Source organism: Paralichthys olivaceus, chromosome 10, assembly GCF_024713975.1.
Source record: "Paralichthys olivaceus isolate ysfri-2021 chromosome 10, ASM2471397v2, whole genome shotgun sequence".
In the NCBI taxonomy this organism is placed as follows: Eukaryota; Metazoa; Chordata; class Actinopteri; order Pleuronectiformes; family Paralichthyidae; genus Paralichthys; species Paralichthys olivaceus.
The window spans coordinates 14,064,682-14,087,827 of record NC_091102.1 but is presented as its reverse complement, the minus strand read 5'-3'; the positions used below and the strand labels follow the sequence as shown (position 1 = coordinate 14,087,827).

Genomic DNA, 23,146 nt, shown 5'->3' with positions numbered 1-23,146 from the left:
ACACAATGGCTGTAATCAGGCACACTTCGAAGTATTCTTTCAGACATTGATAGGCTCACATCAGTGTGATATTTTAAAGATTGGGTGAAGAGGATAAAACTACAAAGGAGAGAATAAAAAAGCAATTTTAAGGGAGTCTATGAAAAACAGAAGAAAAACACACACATGCAAACATACATGAAATGTCTCTTGCCCTCAACCGTTTATCTATTCATCCCACTACAACAAATACACATTCCTCTGAGGATTGTGTCACACATTGAGTGGACAGAGCAAAGGGAAAGCAGTGATTAAGTCTTTACCAAGGCCAAATAGTTTGATCCAATGCTAGTGGATAACTGTCATTAATTGTTTCATTCAACTTGGAAACTTAGAAAAGGCAAACAGATTTTGTTTGCATCCCAATCAGAATAAAGTGGAAATTGCTTAAAGTGATTATGTTTGTCCTGGGCATAAATTATCGTTATAAGCGGTGAATTACTATACGAGTTGCGTAGCTTTTATATGATAGTCCCAGAACAGTAACATTGCGCACTTGCGTATACACACACACAAACACATGCATCAACACCAACTCTGCTGACGTCTCTGACCCGCTACACTTTACACGTCGATTTGTTTGAAATGATGCCACAATATCAATACTAATCATCACATATGCTGCATGCACAGTCCTCAGGTTGTCCTGCTCACTCTTTTCCTCAGTCACTCGTGTTGACACAAACACACCCTGACACGCATTCACAAACACAAACACTGTCAATTTCAGCGATGTTAAAATGGAAAGTTATTTTGGTGTGGCCATGTCCCCCTTGAATAAGCTGTAAAGTTTAGTAATGTCCCAAATCACCAAAAATGTCTGTTGTGGGATCACAGCGATCTTTACCTTCGACCACCAGATTCAAATCATTTTTACACTTGATTTTTGAAGAAATATCCTTTGCCCATTATGGACATAACATGTTCACAAGGCCAAAGTGTGTGTTAGGTCACAATGACCACCGCTCCCAATTAAGGGATGTACGCGGAGGAAGTACCGTGAGCTGGCCACGTAATTGTTGGGTGAAGATGGTCACAGATGAAACTCCCCCGAATCCCCTGAAGCAGACAGCTTGTTTTTTGGCAGGAAAATAAAATCTGTTTTCCTTGCACAAACATACCTCTGTGCACCGAGCACTAGTGTAGATAATGAGCAACTTTTCAGGACAGCAGGGAATATTGTAGATGAGAAGGGGAACACGCTGTCCACCAAAGATGTGGAGAAGCTGATATCTATAAAGAGAAATCTGCCATTGATAGGCTTCTAGAGACATGAAGCAGACTAATCTCTATCCCCCACTCTCTCTCTCTGTCTGTCCCTCTCTTTGTCTCTGTCTCTCTACTCTACCCCTCTCTCCATCTCTGTTCTTCTCTCTGTCTCTTTCCCCCTCTACACCTCTCTGTGTCTCTGCTCCTTTTTGTACTTCTCTCTCCATCTCTGTCCCTCTCTCTTTCTGTCCCTCTACCTACCTCCCTCCCTCCATCGCTGTCCCTCACTCTAGCACTCCCATATCCTCTGTTCCAAGTTCGCCCCTCTTCTCATATCTCTCTCCCTCAATCTACTTTTCTAAAGGGCAACAACAGCTGCCTCAGCTCCCAAACGAAAAGCAGCTACCCTGGACTTTATTGTTGAATGTAAAAATGTATATACTGTGTTTTTACAAATTGTTAATTAAATAATTGATGCTACAGAATAAATGGTAAAAGGTTTCAGGCCCCAGGATTAGTGATCAATACTGGCCAATAAAAAGTCAACATCTCCACAGCTCAAGTTTGACCAGCAACACACAGTTCAAGTACATTAGCCGTGCTCTGGCAGGAGGAAGTCACAAAGACGTCTTTTTGCTGAACGGATGTTTCTTAGAGTCAAAATAGATAATTGAGATGCGCGTTTTTTTTACGTGTGAAAGAACACAATTATGGCTCCACTGTTAGACAACAAAGGACTGTCACCAAGCCATTATGTTACACATGAATAGAGCAGCATAATTGCAATGGAGAGTTGACTTTAACAATGACGCCTCCTCGCTTAAGACTGTTGCTTAATTAAAATGAAGCATTGCCCACAATTGGTCTCATTTATCACACAGCTCACATGTTATTAGTGCATTCCGCGAGTGGAAGTCATTTAAAAATATTTTGCCTCATTTCCAGTAACTTTGCAGAAATGAGGAAATGTTAGTTGGCCTGCTGTAACTTGATTAATCTTTAACGTGAGTAAAGGGATGCTCTTATTACACAACTTAATTAGCTTCACTATGTGTCCACTTTTTTCAATGTTTGAACAAACTCTGCCCAACTATGTGATTCATTGGTAATATTGTCATGGATCTACTAAATACTACAATACTTGGAAAAGTTTAATTTTAGTCCTCACAGTGCAATAAAGTTAAGAGCACCACAATGATGCACCCTAATATGATCTAAGCAATGGTGGAAGAAAGTAATTTCAAATGAGCTTGTTACAAACAGTAACAAGAAATTATATTTAACTAGAGTTATATTTTAACACCAGAAAAGAGAAAGAAGCTGCAACACAATACCTTAACATTTCAAGATTTAGGAGCAGTGACTAAGCATTTTTACATAACACCTAAACTGAATAATACAAAGGAGTAGTAGGGCCACGTTGAAGAGAAAATAAATCTTGGATTATGAGAATAAAGTCTCAATTGAGAAGAAACTTGTAATATGGCAAGAAAAGAATTATAATCTTACAAAAAATATATATATATACTGTGAGAATAATGTAATAATATTATGAGAAAGAAGTCATAGTATTACAAGAAAAAGCCATAAAGACAGAATTTTAGTAGAACAAAGAAAAAGAAATCTTGAACCGGTCTCTATGAAACATTTCCAATATCCTTCAAGTCTGTGTGGTTCTTTCTTCAGCATAGACTCAGTTTCTTACAAGCTTTTCAAAAGGATCTATTGGCAGAAATTTTATGTAAAATAATCCTAGAAATGTTTTCACGAGTTTGCTTCATCTAAATCGTATGAATTGTTGTTTTCTTTACCCTAGAACCTTTATATTGAAAAACTTTATGTTTACATCGGAGGAGGTCCCCTCTATGGAGGCCGCCATGTTTTTCACAGTCGTCCAAACTGGACAAACTAAAAACCTTTTGAGTTTTTCAGACAACTGAAGCTACCACAGGTTCTTTTTCATGTATGGAATGGGAGGGTGAGGTGAGGGGTGTTCAGCTGCAACATGCAATTTCACTGCTCCGAGTCACTAAATTCAACACACTGTACCTTTAAAATGTAACTTAACAACATGCTCCACATTACTAATTTTATTTCAGTTTTTTCTCCAACATGGGCGAATTTTAGAGAGAAAGGATATCATATTGGCTACAAAATAAGACAACATTTTCTGAAATGTTGGTTTAAAACAAATAAGGTGTAGTCTCATATTTCAGGGGTGAGCAATTACATGTTCATTTCTTTGAGCAGATCTTCTTTTGAATGGAGAGAATGGCAGTGTAACTATGATCTTTTACAGAGTGTTGCATCATGAGCTCTTTGTCTCTTAATGTTGGGTGTTGGGGGAAGTTTGCCTTCAGGCTCTCTACCAGAAATCCTTACTGCCAGAAGTGTCGGTTTTCAGTTGCTGTTTGATTAAGTTTAGTTGACAAAACCTGGTTAGGTTAAGGAAAAGCTTTTGATTTGGCCCCTTTCATAACATTAACCAGGATTTCTGGCATAGAGCCTCGAAGGCAAACATCGCCCTGTGCCCTGGCTTGTGAGTGTTTTTGAGTGCTTCTTTAGTGAGTCTTTCAGAGGTAATCAACCTGAAAAGTGTTTCATTAGTCCACTTTAACCTGCAGGATGTTCTGATGGCTGGCAAGGATATTAATTCATGACAAGTGAAAATGGGTTTATAGTGTCTCCTGACGTCTTCACCGCAGAAATTAACCAGGGAGAAAACCTTGTTTTGTGAGGCCACACTTACCTAAACCCTTGACCACCAAATCTGTAATCAGTTTATCCTCGAGTCAAAGTGGACGTATGAAATTCCCTAATGGCAATTCTGAGATATCACGTTTACGGGAACGGGATGAAGACGACACCGCTGGTCATGTCTGTCACTGACGAAGATTCATAATGTTTGTCCTGGATTGAAGTTCACAAAAATAATTTTTAATAGAAGTCAGCACAAAGCCTGAATGATGTATGGAAGTTAAGGCAGATTTAGTCAGAGCATATTGAATCTCCTGGCAGCAGTCAACAAACAAGATTCTCCAAGACTAATCATTTTTCAACCAGTTAAGACCAATTTACAAATCTTGCAAAGCCTCATAAGATTTTTACTAAAGTAACAGGCAGTCATTATAGACCTGGTTTTACTTAGAGTAAAAACAGTATAGAAGATGTTTTCAGGCCAAACTGTTTTAATTTTACTGTCTGCGTGGTAAGTGAGAGCTCAAAACTATCCCTCTTCTGTAGGTGTTTCTGATGGCTTCTCAGACTTTTAAAACCTTTCCAGGAAAGAGAGGAGATTAAATTCCACTTACCATTTTATTTCTAAAGCACTGATGTGAGCAGAGCATTAGAAGGTGGCACATGAACCTAAGTCAGGAACAACTGGCTCACACACACACACACACACACACACACACACACACACACACACACACACACACACACTCAGACAGCCACCTTCTCCCCGAAGAAACATTTAGTCATCGTAATATCACTTTCATTATTGGAAGTGAAAGGATATATAAATGAGTTGTAATGACCACTTCCTCATTAGAATGCCAAAGTAGTTTGAGTGGGAGCTTCCCAGTGTGAAAAGTGCCTTGCCTAACAAAGTGAGTGATAAACACTAAATGGCGAACAGCTCATATTCAACAGTAATCAGATGAGCTGTATTTCACAAGCACTATGCAAATGACCATTGAGATTGCCTTATTAATCTTAATATGTGTGTTGTCAACCACTACTTAGTGAAATGCTGGACAGTTTTAGGTCTTCCCAAGCTTGAAATGACAATATTTGAATGTCGCCAAAATAAAGTAGCTTGTGCAAATCTTTCATTAAATTCTAATCTGCCCAATAAATCATTCAACTTAAAAGGGTTGAGGATAGTTTGATTTATGTTGTGAAACTACTTAATGATTCTGCGTCTCGATATAATTGTGCAGAACTGGTTGTACACTTTGCCTCTGGAATCATTACGGCGAAGAAGAGAATGTAATATGATCCTGCTCTGAAAATCAGATTCTTAAGAGCAGCACAATATGTAACCCAGCTATTGCCAGTTCATCATGAATTTATATCAAGCAACATGGTGCGGGCTCAGACTCCCGATCCTTTGTGGTCGCAGAGTGGAGCAGATCATAGCAGATCATAGCAGCCATCTTTGACAGAACAACTGAACTGTTCTTTAGTGGACAGTGACACTGGTGGTGGTGGTGGTGGTGGTGGTTGCCCTGGAGACAAGGAGCACTGTGGAGGACGATAAGGGCTGGAATATGAGCCTGAAGTACCATGACTGTGATGATGTCAGTGGAGAAATTCCTAACCGCTGCTCAGTGAAAAAGTGATCTCAGACTCATTGTGGAATTTCACCACACTCAATAATTTAACATAAATAATGAATTTTATAGGTCGTCGTAAATATGCTCTCTCTCCCACTACCTGTGACCCTGTGCCTCACAGAGCCAGGTTTATATACTGCAGTCTATACATGAGGGGGAAGAAAGTATTATCAGCCTTGAGTCTGAGTTGGTGTACAAACTAGATAACAAACATATCTGCACATTCTTGACTAATAGAATATTTATTTACAATAACCGGACTTTAATTAAGCTTAAACAAGTGGAAATAATCTTAATTACCATAAACTACGAAATAATGAGCAGATGTTTACAGCTTAGTCACAAGGTATAAACATTTTAATTGAGTTCTTCCCTTGATCCTGATTTTTATATAAATGAAACTTGACAGGAGCCTTAGCTAGGGTGGAAGCGTAGGGTGAACATTATGTTTTTGTTTTGGAAATGAAGCTTTAATATTTGCTTTTATAGTTTATATTCAGATGCTACATGGCAGCACTTTACCTGAACTACTACAGAGAACAATTCAACCTAGACTGAATCTACAACTAATCCATATCTATAAAATGAATCTACAATAACTGTGTTGCTGCATCACAACCATCATCTCAACTGAAAGACAGGAAACATTTAAAGTTACAGTGTGTAGAATTTTGTGAAACTGAACTTGCATGTTGCAGCTGAACACCCCTCACCCTCTCCTTCCAAACATGAAAACGAACCTGTGGTAGCCTTTAATTGTCATTAAACTCAATAGTTGTTTAGTTTGTCCAGTCTGGACTAATGTAAAAAACATGGCAGCCTCCGTAGAGAGGACCCCCTCGATGTAAATATAAAGTATTTAAATATAAAGGGCCTTTTCTGTGGTAAAGAAAACTACAGTTCATACAATTTCGATGAAACAAACTAGTGAAAAAATCATGAGATTTATTATTCTACATTAAATTTCTGCCAATAATTCCCTTTCACCTAAATGTTACACACTGAACCTTTAACAGTGGCATGTGCTTATTTCAGTAGCATACAATCCAAGTGATCTACATACACCAGTGTTGTTAAACTTGATTGACTGTATACTGCAGTTTCGGAGCCAATCCGCCCCACCTGGCCCCACCCCTGGATCTGCCCTTGAAGGTGATTCATTTGCAATGCATCCTGGGTGCCCGTGCCCCGTCTGTGAGCAGCTCCAGTCATACTTTGATTGTCTGATCCACAAACAGTCCACTAACTGCAGAGGCCATGTGAAATACTGGCAGCATGTCAGGGCACAGTATCAGGGTCCATTTATGTCTGCACTGTAAGGAACCAGATTCTCAGAGAATCAGAAAGGATTACCGCTGGGTTGTCTACATGTTGTCGTATATGATGCTTTGTGTGCGTGTGTGCATGTGTATGTGTGTGTGCGTGAACTCCTGGAGAGTTTGTAGCCTCTGGAGACAGACAGCCTGTGAAGAGAATCCAATATGTTGTTCCATAATGAAAGCTCTCAAGGGGAATTGCAACACTGCTTAGTGGGCTCTGAACAGTCCATTCAATCACAGGCTGACAACATGCTGGGATTTAGAGGCAGCCGCCCTCACTGCTGGCTCTCTGAGCAAAAGAGATAGCAATGCCAGGACAGTGGGAACGGGAACAAGTTTTAGAGCTTTGGTGATGCACTTTACTCTAATTTTAAATTCTAACATTACACTATGACTGCATTGGGTGATCTGGCCTGATTGGCTGAAACTGTTGCGCATAAATATACACCCATATGGAAACATCCTCAACATGTGCTCATCTTTGTTTAAGGCTGTACAGCTTAGTTGCTGTGACAACTGGTTCACTAACCTGAACCTGGAAAGACGTAGAGAACAGCGTGTACATGACTTTAAATGGCATGATGTAGAAAAAAAAATACATCACGTCTTGCTGGAGCAAGCCAGGTCTGGCTCTCCGCCAGCTTTTAAACCTCTGCCTTTAGAAGGGTTTACGTCAGCACATATTAGAATAGTGCCAATGGGAGCGTGTCGACAGTGAAGTTGTTTTGGCTTCGGCCATGGTGTTGTGGTAAAGATTGATGCACCTTGAAATACAGCCTTCACTTTTATTTTCCGTGAAGCGCCAGTCAATCGATTCACCGAGAAACATTTAAGATAATTTACATTCATCTTCGCTGATCATCCTTCATATCAGGTAGAAATCCATACACTTCGTCAAAGGGGGGCTGCCATGTGAGAGTGAGAAGGGAGGCAGTGACAGATTGTTTCGATCACACTCTATTACCATCTTAAGGCAAGTGATTTGACATTGCATGGGGCAAAGGCTCCAGTGCCGATCTCGTTATTGGATTTTCTATGATAATGCCATAAAATGTCATCAGCTGGAAAAGAGATGCATCTATCATGCATGAGCAAGTGTCACAAGTAATGACACTTGATTATTGGTGCTCCTGTGTGATTTTCCTGCAAATGTACAAGTTTGTGTGTGTGTGTGTGAGAGAGAGTGAGAGAGAGAGAGCAGCCTTTAATGTGAAAAAAATGTCCTGAGGAGCCGAGGTTGTGGTGTAAGAGTAAAGCTGCTGTCTGACTCCTTTTCTCTTTCTAACCTGACGGCACAACGTGGCTGGATGGTGAGAGATGTCTTCAGTCCATGCAGGCCCGGCTCGGAGGAATGAAGATGTCATGCTGTGACGACAGGCTACACGACACTCTCACTGTTTGAGAGTGAGCTGACATTTGATGCAAGGAGGTGTAAAGGATCCTCAAAACTATGAGGGCTGAATTGAAGTAGCACTGGATCCCATCTAGAGGGGGATAAGGACAGACAGCCACAATGAGGCCAATCACACTCTGAAAGAAATATCAAATAACATGTGTACCTTGAATTTCCCACTTCTTGACAGCAGGATAAGGCAAAAACTATTGAACGGACTTGCACAAATAGTGCAGAAGGATGGACTGTAGGCCAAGAAAGAGCCAATTCAAATTTGGCGTGGATTCCGTCAAGTGGGTGAGTCCAGTAATTTTTTTGATTTCACATTGATTTTTTAGGGAATAGTAAATGGATATTTATGAAAAAGAAATAAGCCATATTAAGGTGACTTGTTTCTATGAAATTTGTGCAAATCCAAATAAAAATCTAGATGTAGTAGCTAGACTTTTTTCAGAAGGTGTATGTTACACATTTTGATACAGATCGGGTCAAAGGGGCGTATCCAGGATCAAGGTATACGCTCTATGAAGAATAAGAGTTGAACATAAATGTTGACATTATATATAGTTTGATTGGATTGGATGCTTATTACGTGACAAATTTGTTGGGGTTCTGATTCCCATTAGGGTCCAAGTGGGATTAGCAGTGCCAATTAGAGTCATATTGGGGGGATACCCCAGTGGAGTAGGGTTTACGACTTCACAATAACACAACACTTTCAGTAATGTAAATAATAAATAATCACAATACAGCTTTAAATATTGACTGATCTTTATTCATATTGAATTAAAAATATAGTTTTGACAGATTCATGTAACAAAAGAGAGGGAATACGTATTTACTTGTTCTAGTTTGGGAATTGTGTCAATAAACCAGTGAAAAGGGACATTTTTTAACTGGTAATATGTGACAAGGTATGGTCTATAAAACTTCTCAATCATTCTCATGGAACAATTATTACTTTTTTTTATAACAGAAGAAAGAATCTTCTTCCAAACTTCAATGTACTTTTTAACAGAGTCAGTGACTTTTGAAGAGCTTGCTAAAAATTAACTCTTTACACTGTAAATGTAAATCCTGGATATTTGAAAACAACACAAATGCCACCAAAACCATCAAATGCAATGAGACACTTTATAATGGTGAGTGTACAACAGGGCTATAGTACTATGTAGGTGATAAGCAGTATATAAAAGTTATGACAACATTTAATTAATCCAAAGTCGATACTGTTTAAAATCTTTACGTTTGAAAATGAAACTGCAGTATTCACAAAACCTTTATTCGTCCGACTCAATTCCTGCATGAACAAAACAAGTTGTGCTTGTGCGCCTCACAATTGAAATATGTAATACACCAGAGGGTGTAATCCAATTGTCAAATTGTGCATCAGTTTGCTACAATGCCAGAATGAAAATAAATCACCCTGATGATTTTGGTGCCTGTCTTTATGTCATGACAAATGGCCCAAGATCCCATAAAATGACAATATTAGCCTTCTGTAGAAATGTGACTTTAGAAAAGAGAGAACATTTGAATCATGATGGAGCCAAAGTAGTTCCTTTCTGTACAAACGTTTATCAGTGATTCAAAGGATCATCCAGCCCACACTAAGTTTATTTCTTTACTTTTCTCAAACGTCAATAATTCACTCTCAGCACTGCAACAAGATATTGTTACACCATTCAATCAGTATTGCCATAAATGGATGAAGAGCTGAATATCGTCTAAAAATAAACAATGACGGTGCTCAGTGGAAATAGAAATTAAACTACTCCCCCAAAAACGTACAATGGGTCCTCAAAACTCACAATGTGATACTGGTGGATTAATTACATTTTTGATTCTGATTAAAAATGTAATATTTATTAGTTTTGCGACAGCTTTCAAGAGTGTACAAAATCTTTAAAAAATCTCAAGAGGTGGATAATACTGAGGCAAGCATGGAGGGTAGTGTGGGCATAATACACCCTGTAAAACAAAAAGTGGAAAAAAGTAATTCACTCCCTATAAAAGTGAACAAGAGTAGAGATTTAAAACACAAAATCCACCAAGTTGTGCTGAAAACACAATCACACAATCACAGGTAAAATGTTGGTGTGAAGTGGGGTTGACAAGAAACCCTGCAAGCGTTTTTAAAGTTCACTCCTCAAATTACATTTACAGAATATATATGTATATATATATACTGTATATATATTTATATACATACAGGAAAGATATCCCCAAAAGAAACAAAAATACACTAAACACTAAAAATACAATGATGCAAGGAGAAAAAAAAAACAAAAGAACAAAAAAATTGCTTCAGCTGGAAAAAAGGAGCATCATTGTTCTATTTACAGATACACTGGCCACTTTTTTTAAACCTACCTATAAAAATACTATCCGCTTTTTTGTTTATTATTTTCCATTTTTTTTAACAATGGTAAAACTGTTGAGCAACCTTTATCTGAAAGTCTGTCATTTAGTCAAAAGACAATTATTTCCATTTTACAGTTTTACCATCAATTTCATACATAGTGAACTGTGCTTACTCAACCACTGTCACATTTCCCTTTCATGGCATCGTAGAATATACACATCAGTAACAGTAAAATCTGAATATGACAGGAATACACAGTTTGACTCCATTACAATGGTAGAATATGTGTCTGTCAGCTGCTTTATGTGCGATTGGTTTGATGACGCATTTAACAAAATTATTTCTTGGCGGGTAGAAGTTCTCTGATATGCAACATGTGTTTATCCTAAACAATAAGAGCATTTAGAGCACAGCTGGATGGAGTTTATGCAGCGAAAACACATCCTTATGATATTAATAATAAAAGTGTGGAAAAAAGAGAAATAGAGCAATCAAAAAACATAGAGACGTCTGCCTTTGCTTTGGGAGAACAAGAGGTTTGTCATTTACAGTCGTCAGTTTCCCACAGCGAGTCAGTTTTTTATCCAAGTGGTCGTCAATTCGTAAAATCGACTTGATGTATTGACTTTTTCCATTGATTATCGCATCATATTTACTAACCGATGTAAAAGTCAGTGCAAGGTGTAGATACTTCTGATTCGTACTGCAGAGGTGAAATCTGTCCCATTTGGCCATATTTAAATTGTGTTGCTCGGTGAGGTGTTGATGACGAGCACCCGAGCGCTTCAGTTTTGGTCTTTGTAAATCTTTTCTCATTTGGCAACGATATGAAAGGTTCAGCCTGGACTTGAGTTCCTCTGAAGGGCAAACACCAGCTCTTAAATGTGGACGCTGCTAGCAATTGCTTTAATGTCAATTAGAGACGTGACAGATGAAATATGACACTTCAAAATGCAGATCAAAAAATTTACAACGAGACCCTTGAGAGAAGGGTGGAAAGTAAAACTTTACACAGCATTTACAATATATATGATAGCATTTGCTTCAAATAAGAACAAAAGCAGAAAAATAAATAGAACATTTACTATAAGGCCGATTTTCTGGGTTGATCAGTATTTATAGTTATTGTGCTATTTAAATATATCTTCTGTACTGAGGCTTTTACACAGTAACATAATATCTTTTCACTTGAAATTATAACTCTAACTCCTCCAGTTAGTTCTGGTCTTTGCTCCAAACGTAGCTGCTTTTCAGGCTTTCAGTGTTTCAGCTGCAGAACAGTGTTGCTACATACAACTCCACAGTCACCTCCGAGGACAAAGAAAGAAAGAATGGCAGTCAGCTCTGGTCTCCTCTGCCAGTTACAGTGTACTTGCACCTTCTCCCCTGCTAGCTTTTGTAACATTGATGCATTGGTCGGGTAACATTTCTGGAATGCTAATACCTCCGTTTTAAACTTGCCGCAGTATTACAGCCTATTGCCTGTCGTTTTGGGGTTGCTCAGCCGCTGCAGCGGGTGAGATGTTGGGTAACATGATTTCCCCACAGGACAAGTGAAAGTGGATGAATTAGCATTCAGAAAGCTAAAAGCCCCTTGTGATGCCTGCTGGCTGACAGTGCCAGCAGGTTTTCCCATCCAGAAGATTGGCTTTATTTTTCTACAGAGATCCATTAGGCAGCCTTTTGGTGACTCTCTACCGCTGTCATTGCACTTACACACACAGCCAGTACAGTAGTGTACAAGTATTACTAATACCTTTTGGGTGATGGCAAAAATACATAGCTGAATTTCAACTCTAAACACAGAGGAAATATTCAAAACACAGATTTATGTAAAGGATTTATAAGAGTACACTTAATCAAGTAAAACTTAAATCAGCAGAACAAGTGGAAATCTTTAAAAGTGTGATCCAGCACAGCTAAATGAGGTTGCTAACAGAGCAATGACAATGCTTGAGTGATCCTTAAAAAATGATGTGATGACTGACTGTTTAAACCCTGCACCCCACTTACCTATAAAATCAACTTTCTTTCTTTTTGAGTTCCAAATGTCATCACTCTGTCTACTGTGGCATTATGAAACTAATCAGTCCCTCTTTATCCTTTGATTTCAATTGGTCTGATCCCTTTATGATGTGGCAACTTGTGCCTCAGCTGGAGCTCAGCTGGATGATTATTATTTCCCATAAAACCTGAGAGGGATAGAAAACACTGTGCCAGGGTAACATCTGTGTTTTGGATAGTAAGTCGTCAGTGCCGTCTGTCCGAGTCTCTCCTCTACCTGGTTATTTCCAATGTAGAGGCACAAGGTTGTGTAACTGTGGTTGTGTGTTTGACATAAACAGGAATAAAAGAAATGTAGGATCCAGTGTTTGTGGAGCTTGACCTGTATAAGGGACTTCATAGAAAATTAATTCGAAATCACTGGTCTGCCCTTTCATACGCCTGAAAATCAATGTATTTCATCATATTGATGCAAAAAAAAAATCTACAGTGTCCACTAAAATACAATTTTCAATGGATATCTAACTTGTCATTTACGTTATTGAAAACCTTACTTTCTACCCTGTTCCAGTGTTCTATCATCATATGGCCCAACTCTATTAGTAATATGATTTTCATTAGAGGGTATGGATATGCCCTTTCATGGTAAAATGCCTAATGAAGATGACGTGAGAACTCAATGAAACCATTGTCTCATTGCAAATCATAACTGCAACATGAAAAATGGAATAAACTTCAACAAAGACAATGAATAACAGCAAAGTCATTTGGCTGTGCCAGAGAAGCAAGTCCTATCAAATGATCTATATCAGGCCTCAATCAGGCGATGACGTTTCCATCAGATCTTACTGTGTCAGTGTCTTCTGGCAGTATTGTATGAGTACAGAAAGCTATAGCCATCAGTGGAATCAGCGATCGCAATTAATGTAAAACACCAATACATAAAAAAGGTGTTGTTTCTTCAGAGTGTTCCAAAATGTGGAGGAAGCTTTTGCCAGACAGGTTTGACACTTGTGAACCCCCTGAACCTTCAGAGACAGAGCCAGGCTTTGTAGTCGTGCGGTGTGGTCAAAGATAACTTCCTGTTTCTGTGACGTACAATAGTACGAACACAGAGAGGCGAAATCAAAGAAAAACACTCTTATCCTCATAATTTCGTCTACTTTTATATTTATGTCCAGACGCAGCTCGCTCCACGAACTGTGAACTGCGTCTGACTGGTAATGACCAGTAATTGGCCTATTTACAACTCTGCAGGGTTGGCTTGTTTGCCATCTCCACTGTGCTCTGGCTCGGTGTCTGTGCTGTTTATCCTGCGCTTCATGATACACATCCACTGTAAGACAAGGTAACAAAGTAAACAGATCCCTGATGTCTAAAAAGAAAGGTAAACAAAAAAAAGAAATCTTTCTCTCGGGGCTGTTAGAATGTTCTTCACAATGCTGCTCCTTGTCCAGTTACAAACATTTGTCCATTACCAGGCACCAGTTCCATTGAAACAGTGCTGCAGTTACTATAAGTCATGTCAGTCACAATGCTGCTTACAATGATCTTACCACGAAGGTATTTTTGAACTGGTCTGGTTTACTGGCTCATCCTCGGTGAAGGAGGACAGGAGGGATCTCAGCATAGGGAAGTTGTGGGTCATCCTCTGAGTGATCAACCTTTAAAATCCTTCCCTAGTCAGGCCAGCAATCTGTTGAATGCTTTCCACCAAGCACTGGGTGAATATCACAGCTTTCCATAAGAATGTGGTGACATTTACTTTTCCGCTGACTGCCATTACCGACACTCTCTTCCTGCACAATGTCAACTGAGCCTCTCCTCTCCTGAATACTTCAACAGGCTTTATCTGTTGCTGTGTATGTATTTATGTATGAAGTAATGTGAAGTTATTACTGGTGTGTCAAGGCTGCAGGCATGTTAACATGTTCTAGGTTGGATATGAGCTGTGTGTGATGAATGTTTGAAATCCATTACTGCTGCAGCAACATGTAAAACATGTTAAAAAAATCAAAGAAGCATGAGGGCAGGCATGCAAGCCACATCTGGGCTCTTAAGTGTGACTGAAGATTTGCTGGTAGGTCACGACATGACTCCATGCGCATGTGTCATTTGACAGATTGCACACATGCAATAGCGATGTGGGCATACTGCAATATGTATATCTAGCTGTGTGGAAAATGAGATAAAAGAACATGGTGAAGAGTAATTTATCAGCACGTAAACAAAAAGTAATCATAATTCATTTAAATTCATGGCAATAATCCTCTCTTTGGGCTAGCCTCTGTCCGTTTCTCAGTTTTTCATTCTATCATCCATCTAATTTCAACCTTTGATTGTGTTGTTTCTGTGACTCACGTTGAGTAAAATCGCTGGGACAGCTCGCCCCAGAGCAGAACCCACCTCGGAGAGAGCTGTCTACTTGCTCTAGGGGACAAGGAGGGAGTTAAAAAATATAGTCTGAGTGTCAAGTGAGGCCGTCGATGACTATTATTGTGGTCCTGTCAAGAAAAGGCAGAACCATAGAGTGAGAATAAAAGAATGGCAATCAGATATAACACAGAGAAGTGTTCGGGGAGGGTGCAAGGAAAGCCCAGGTTGACAAGTACTTTGAGCAAACGAAAAGGCTGTTCACAGTCCATTTATCTCCTCTCCTAACCCTTTATTCATTCCTCCATTGTACGACAGGCGGGGTCACTACACTACAGTGTTCCTCTGTCTGTATGGAGGGGGCGGCAACACGTTGCCAGCTTTCATAGCAGCCTCAGACAAATATTCCTGGTTTTCAGCCACGGCGGGGCGAATGCGTCCGTTCTGCCGGTAGAAGAAGCGCGTGCTGCAGTCCTGCAGGTACTCAGGGTTGTGCAGTGTGGATTTTGGGGGGAGACTGTGCTGCCAGTATTCGGGATTGTCAAAAGTGGCCTTCTTGCCTTTCTTATCAAACATGATGGTGCCGCTGGTGATGCCTGAGTGCAGGGCGTGTCCTGAATGCCCTGGATGCAGGGTGTGTGATGGATATGATGGATGGGGGAGGTGGCCAGGAGGTACCCCATATACAGCGGAGGAGACGGTGTGGCTCGATGTTGACGGGTTGACTGTCTGCGATACTGTCTGGGCAGTGGAGAACCCAGGCCCAGAGATGGAGACTGCGCCAGCCAATCCGTTCTTGTCCCCAGGGTTGAGGAGGGTATTCAGGTACAGTGGCTCATTGATGTACTCGTCGCTGTGGGCGGACTGGTTCTTGGGGGCAGCGGCAGCTCCAGCCATGTGCAGGGTGTGGCAGCCTGCTCCATCGACCACTGCATGGGCGTCGCCGTTCCTCCGGCGTGTGACAAAGGGGTTTTCCTCAACAGGGTTGAGATAGTCTAGAAACAAAAAAGGGGATAGAACGATCAGATCAGATCATTTAATCGCATTTGAAGCCACTAAAGTCATATACCGCAATATGACAATAATAAAATACAACGTCTGCATTTAAATGGTCCTTGGGTTAACATTTCAGGTACATGCAGTATGTAAAACAAACAAGAGCTAGTCTCCTACAGCCATCATCTGTTAGTTCTCAAAACTGTCAAACAAACCTGAGTTGTTCTTGTCTCTCATGGCAGTCATGTATCCATCCTGGTCCTTTTCTCCTTTTGTCCCTCGATCTGCTAAAACACCAGTTGGATCTGCACTGTAACGCTGTCCGCTGCTGTCCTCGCCTCCAACTTGTGAAGAGAAAAGAAAAAAATGAGGCATGAAATGAATGTAAAATATGATCATATCAATAAGTTATAAACTCTGTCTCTGAGAATGAGATGGATCTTGGATACAGATTTGTGGCATCTACTAAATATGTGACATTCTTTTAATGCAAGTCATTCTTCACCGATAAACAAGCACCTTGCATTCTCAATACTATATATTTTCATGAGCTATGTCTATTTCATCTTGTGACTACACCCCCAGGCAGGGCTATGGCTAATGGCTGCATGGCTGAATCACTCTGTTTTTCTGAGGACATGAGGGATTTTAATGAACTTAGATGCATTTTTCTTTTTTCTTCCTTTTTCATCAGTTGACAATAGACAGATCAATATCAGTGCCTGAGAAGAGCCACCATTGGTATGGCCCAAACATAACCTTTCATTTTGCTTCTTCCTGTGAACCACCACTCTCCAGCTATTGCATGGTACACATGTTTTCTGCATAACAAAGGCCCCATGCCTCAGTCAGAGCATGTTTAGCTGCAGAAATCAGCTATCAACTTGCACATATGGCAGATGATCACATTTGGTGGTTTCTGCTTTTGGCAATCGGTTAAATGCCTTAATGCCTGTGACCTACCCTGTTTAAAATTCATGCTGTGAAATCAATCCAATATTGTTTGATTTATTTTTGTCCTTAATACAGGAGTCCAAAAATAGATGCACCACATCACTGAAAACATATTCTAGTGGCTTATTATAATTATTATCCTCCATGAAGTAAGAGATACATCATCATCAACTTTGTCTATTCTGTTTGTGTATATCCATGGTTGCTTGCTATCCATGGTTCATTATTGTGTGTGTGTATGCAGCTTATTCATGGGCCACTTTTATAAGGGACTTGTCCAACACCTCTCTGTGCGGTCCAAAAGACCTAGAATATGCCACAACTGCTGCTTCTGTCCAGCTGCTTAATACAAGCCAAGCCAGATGCTCTCATTTCCCAAATCCACTACTAGACTGCATAGTCACAGCACAATATCAACAAGGAAACAGCAGATATGGAAAGAAATAAGGGCGTCAACGAATTCACTTTAATTTGGTTTGCAAAGATGAGTTACTCCACAAACTACCCAAACTAAAACCAACTTTTCTCACCCAGGATTGAATTTTATCATTGGAAGTGTTGAAGGCTATCAAGCAGTAAACAGCCAGACCACAATAAGGACTATAAAAAGAACAATTACTTGACATTTAATAATAATAACTCAACATCATGCAATGCTTGGTTTAAGGTTGGTGTTAATCATGCCCATACATTTTTAGCATTAATAAAGGTTTCAGTGAAACCACCCTTTGGACCATCACATCTGCAGAATGGTACCTTCAGCAGAAACTCCTGCACCTCGGTGTGATGTTGTCTTATCATATGCATAGAGGAGGTTTACCGGGAGATTTTAATTATGTCATGGCTTAATCAGATTATTGCTTTTCTTCATACCAATGGCAGAAGGAGAATGCATTGTTCCCAGTTTCCACAAATTTAGGCAAAAAAAAATCCTTTACCTTGTCCTGCAGTGAGAGCCGAGCATGCCCCGAGGGTGTTCGACCTTGGGGACGCCTGCTTCCTCAGGGTCCCATTGCAGCGAGGGTCATCCTGGTTGATTCGGCCAAATCCTCCACCAATTTGTCCCCCCGAGGCCAAGTCCTGTGGAGGGAGGCAGCTCCCTGACACAGGTGGAACAGAGACCACTCTTGGGAGGGTGGCCAACATGTCCTCCATGCTGAAACTGGGGTCCTGGTAGCTAAACTGGTTCTAGGTAGATGGATAAAGAGGAAGGGTTTAGTTAGCATAGAGCTGTGGGAGTCTGAATTGTCGAGAGAAATGCCCATGAAACTAATACAACTGGGAAGAGTTATGGTAAAGTTTGTGCTGCTCATCTTGTGCAGAAATCAAACAAACATGCAACAAACAAATAAAAATAAATATAAGCACCATGCAAAAATATTGTGCATGGCAAAATGAGGAATTTCAGGTTCATTGTATCATCTGTAATATTTTTGTGTGACAGGCAGCGGAGACAAACAGCAGTGCCAAACAATGATATGGCAGCATGACTGCCAAGGACAATTTAATTAAAAGGTTTTTAATTAAAAGGCTCCATGCAGCAAAGTCTGCAGCTGTATCAGCCCTGCCCTGCTGTGTACATCCGTGTCTACGCTCGCAAAAAAACTAAAAAGTGCTTTTTAGAACCTCACTGGGAGCTTTATTCATCTTTGTTCTGTCTTTATTTTCCAGCAAGACGTTAGTTTTCTGTTTCATTTCCATCAGTTTCTGTCCCTAACATGGTGTCTGATGAGCCTGTAATCTTCCCTAATATGACAAAACATCCCGCTGCATTTACATTGTTCTTAAAACACACAAGGAAACAAAGCTCCTGTATTTCTGATCTGTGAATTAAGGTGCAGGGTCAAATTCCACCTTCCCACAAATGAACCCAATTCAACCTTGGTACCAAGGCCTAAACCAAGAATTAAAGCCAATTAGCCTTTTGGATTCAATATATTAATTAGAGATGGGTCCGTCACTGTTGCTACATCCTTCTGATGGACTCATTTTAGTTTGTGGTGTTTGTTGTGACAGCATTTCAATAGATTTCAGTACAAAGAAGCTGCAAATATCAGCTTTAAACCAAAGCTTGACTATACTGACGTGTCTTGTTCCAACTCTGCTTGTGCGCCTCTTGATTCATCAGCATCAGTAGAATATTTGCTCAAGCTGAGACAAAGCTTGAGAGCTCACGCTGTCTTTTCTCATTCCCCCTTAACTACATCTACTAAATCACCCTGTCTCAGTCCTCGTTTGTACCTGCTCCTCCTTCCTATTCCTCTCAGTATTTCAAGGAAATAGTTACAAAAAAACAACAGAATTTTTTTTTTTTTAAATTGTATTTGAATTTATTCAAGTGAACCACCAGGGTCATTATCATTTTCTCACTATCTGGGCCATGAAGACAAGTGGTGAGACGGAGTATCTCACTTGAATATTTTAAATAGTCAAGTAAAGTGCCTCATTCAAACGTTCCCAAAGAGCATGGTCACTATTGAACTAAATAGTTTTCATGGTCAGACAACTCTCAAACTCTCATTGTAAGGAATTAGACAGCATTGCTCTATCTTATAATTATATCTTGCCTTTATTCTTTCTTATATCTTATAAGATAATCTCTGTCCATCTTACTTAAAACAGTTGTCTAGCATGTTCATGATAACGGCAGCGAACACTGATTCTTCAGTTGGGGGTTCTGTGTACTGAGTCGAGCCGCCCAGGACTCTGTTAGTGAACACATCGGTGTGCAGCAGCAGCAGGGCAGGTCCAGGGACTTAATAACTGCAGGTCATTGTTTCAGTTTCAGAAAGAAAACTGTAACCAGCATCACCACAGGCCAAACTAACAGCCCATTCCAAACAGTCATGTTTACAACGGGCACTGCACTAGTATCAATAATGGCAGTTTGAAATGTTGTGATGTGGATTCAAGTCTTCCACTGTGTTGTCCAACTGTGCAAATGTGTAAATATTATATCTTGTATGCTGCAATAATTGCCTTCATTTTGAGAATTCACATTAATTTGGATCAATATAAAATAAATTAAATTAATCCTATTAATTCAGTATCCATCGATTTTTGAAAGCCAGTACAATAATCTTTCACCCGTCTGAAATGGAACTGGAACAGAAGTCATTTCTCTCATTGGCATTCAGCTGGCATTTTTATTCTGACACCAACACAGGGGGATACTAGAATACAAAATGGCTGAGTTGCCTGGCTGTGTGACTGTTTTTTGTGATAGATTCAAGTCCAAAGAAAGACAATGAACATTTGAACAGTTGAGGAACAGAGGGAATCTGGCTGTAAATCCCAGTTTTGAAGAATGCAATTACTGCAGTTTCACAATGGAGAAAGACCAAGGAGAAAAAAAAACACAGAGAAAAAGAAAGCAGGAGGAAGATGAGAGTGAAACTGAGAAGGCTGCACGAGTCCAGCTTCAATGTCTCAGTCTTTTGTGCTTCTACAGGACAGTCCTGCAAACGCCTCCGCGCTGAGAAACTCATTCTCACATCTCTTTAGATACCATGCAAATGATCTGAATACTTTGACATTATATTGTCTCCTTATCCTTCACGGTTCAACACTAACAACCCTGCCGCTGCACTTTAGAAGAAATGGTGATAAGAAGTGGAAATAAAGCAGATGTAATGGTAACAGAGCACATGTCAGGTAAGAAGATAAGCAACTAAATTCTAACAAAGGAAGATAAAAAATAGCAAATTGAGAACTGAATATTAAATAATGGGAGGGCTTCATATTTCATAATACCTTCATGCAGAGCAGGAAAAACCAGTCTGTGCATTGACTCAGCTGTAAAAATACACATATGCTACATTTGATTAGAGTTACGTATGAAAAATTGATTCATACAAATATCTTTCTTCATATTTGTCTGGATTTTAGAGGTGAAGCCATAGTGGAGATTCAATGTCCGGATGACTGACTATAATTATAATTAAAATGTATGACATTTAGACTGATTGTGTAAAATGTTACCTAATGTTAGGAGACTGAACTTGTGTAGTTTGTTAAAATAGGTTTAAAGAGTTAAATACCACTTTTTATGTTCAGGTCTCCTCACCCAGACTCGATGAAATGAACTATGATATTCAATAAATATTCTGACAGGGGCTGTTGACATTAATTTATAAGTAAAAATGTTTGACATATAACTTGTGTTTGAAAAACTACACAACTCACTTAATTAGGAAGCAAACATTCCACTTAGGATAAATGTTTTGACTGCCTGAGAAGTAGATTTGAGATTGATCTGTGATTAGAGGGATTCAAATCTAAAATATCAGATTCAAACATAAGACAATGTCAAAGATTGTGGTTTTGTCAGAGACAAACGGAGCACAGAGACAGACTGAGATTAGAAGGATTTTGGTTTGAGCCCAGTAAATGGGAGCAACAACTCAGCAATGACCTCATGAGTTACTGTGAAACCAGACCCTGCATTTTAAGGCATATATATCAAAATTTCCTGAAACAAAATACCTTGTTGGAGTCCATGCGCGGGCGTGGAGTGTACGCCAGTGGAGGAATGTTGAAGGAGTGGGGCACTAGGTACTCATCAGCATCCATCAGGTCCTCCAGCTCCTCCTCGTCCAGGAGGCTCTGGAAGAACTTGCTGTCGTTGGGGCTGGGCAGCTTCATGCGATCGTCGCCCTGAGAAAAGCAGTGTGTCTTATTTAATAATAATAATAATGTATTGATGTAATAGTATTTCTGTGACATTCACAATTTTTATATCTTAATTAGTGTAATATCTTCCCATGATTTTTTATTTTTATTAAAGAGCTTCAAATTAAAATTATGTTATTATTATTTTAACTAATCTGCAAATAATCAAAGATTAACTTCACTTCATCTGTTGAGTAACTGAAATTTAGCAAGCCCAATTATTTTAAGGTACAATACACAACTAATTTGATTAATTTTAATATTTTTTTTAAACGTACATTACATTATTCTACCAATGAATTGGCAAATCAATATGCAAAATGACAGAAATGGGTTCTGGCAGTTGTAAGAACTCTTTAAGAAATTGAATCCAGATCTTGTTGGGGATTAAGATTTACCAACCTGGATGACGAGGTATCTCTGGGGATCACGCGCCATTCGAGTGAACTCAGCAGCCAGCTCCTTGAACTTGGGTCGACTGTCTGCATCAATCATCCAGCCTGAAAAATGTGTGTGTAAATGTCAGTGTTTGATCAATACGAGGTTCCAGATAAATAGATATTGAAATTTAAACCCTTTAGCCAGTAGACCTTGACCTTAAGTTTGACGATTTTAATTAGTTAAATATTAATTAAAGTGGTAAAGCTGTTTTCTGTCCTCAGTGCGTAATTCTCAGCAGTAAACAAAAGCCTCATCAACACCCATCAAGTTCAATCTATCCTCTGACACATAGTAGATAAAGATGGCTGTTGCATCGTCATTTCTTTCCACTATACACAAATTAAGCTGAAATGTCCCAGATTCGACCGCTGCCATCTTGTGCTTTTGGAAAAAAAGGAGTAGTGAAAGAGGGGATGGAGCCACAGAAGCGAGGTCCTGCCGATACATGTACTCTACCAATCATGAGTCAGTCTCAGCTGTCAACATGACTTTCCAAATATCTTATTGATACCAAACTTAGTGAGAAATTGAACACATACATCAGTGTGACGAGAACTTCTAAAATGACAGAAGCCATTTTTAAGAAATAATAATTCATGTACTTGGACTTTTTAGTTTGGTCCCATCCAACAACATGGAGGAGGCAGGATTTATACTGTTTTGGCTTCATTTTTGGGAGGAGGCATGTTGCCAATCTTCACATATGGTCAATGACTCTGCAGCACTTGTAGATGGGTGGAAAGGAGCAGTGACTGTGTCAGTGGTGATCAACGTTTCCTAATTGTTAGTCCTCACACATCAAGGTTCCTGGCTTTGCACATCGTGTCACATATGTCTGCCGTGCTCATTTTTGTGCTATTTGCATTAAAACATAATTCATTATAATGAATAACTTTTATATCAATCATTTAACCCCAAATTAACATACATCTTTCATTTTATGCACATGTGAATAATTATCCACAATGTCAATGTCATAAGAAAGCTCCTGAATGAGAAGCATGTGAGAACTGCAGGAGGCTACTTCCACAGCACGTCTACT

The 23,146-nt window shown here is 39.5% G+C and overlaps 1 protein-coding gene across 2 annotated transcripts in view; it reads right to left on the bottom strand.

Annotated features, from left to right (window-relative positions):
- Positions 1–11,550: 11,550 nt before the first annotated feature.
- The window catches only part of erbb4b (erb-b2 receptor tyrosine kinase 4b), a 280,908-nt gene continuing 269,312 nt past the window's right edge, over positions 11,551–23,146 (bottom strand). For both annotated transcript variants that reach the window (XM_069533004.1, XM_069533003.1), the window contains exons 24-28: positions 22,066–22,163; positions 21,478–21,648; positions 17,931–18,180; positions 16,254–16,382; positions 11,551–16,037 (exon numbers count right to left, since the gene is read on the bottom strand). In XM_069533004.1, coding sequence (XP_069389105.1) covers positions 15,370–16,037; positions 16,254–16,382; positions 17,931–18,180; positions 21,478–21,648; positions 22,066–22,163 — 1,316 coding nt within the window. In that variant the 3' untranslated portion in view covers positions 11,551–15,369. The remainder of the gene's footprint in view (positions 16,038–16,253; positions 16,383–17,930; positions 18,181–21,477; positions 21,649–22,065; positions 22,164–23,146) is intronic.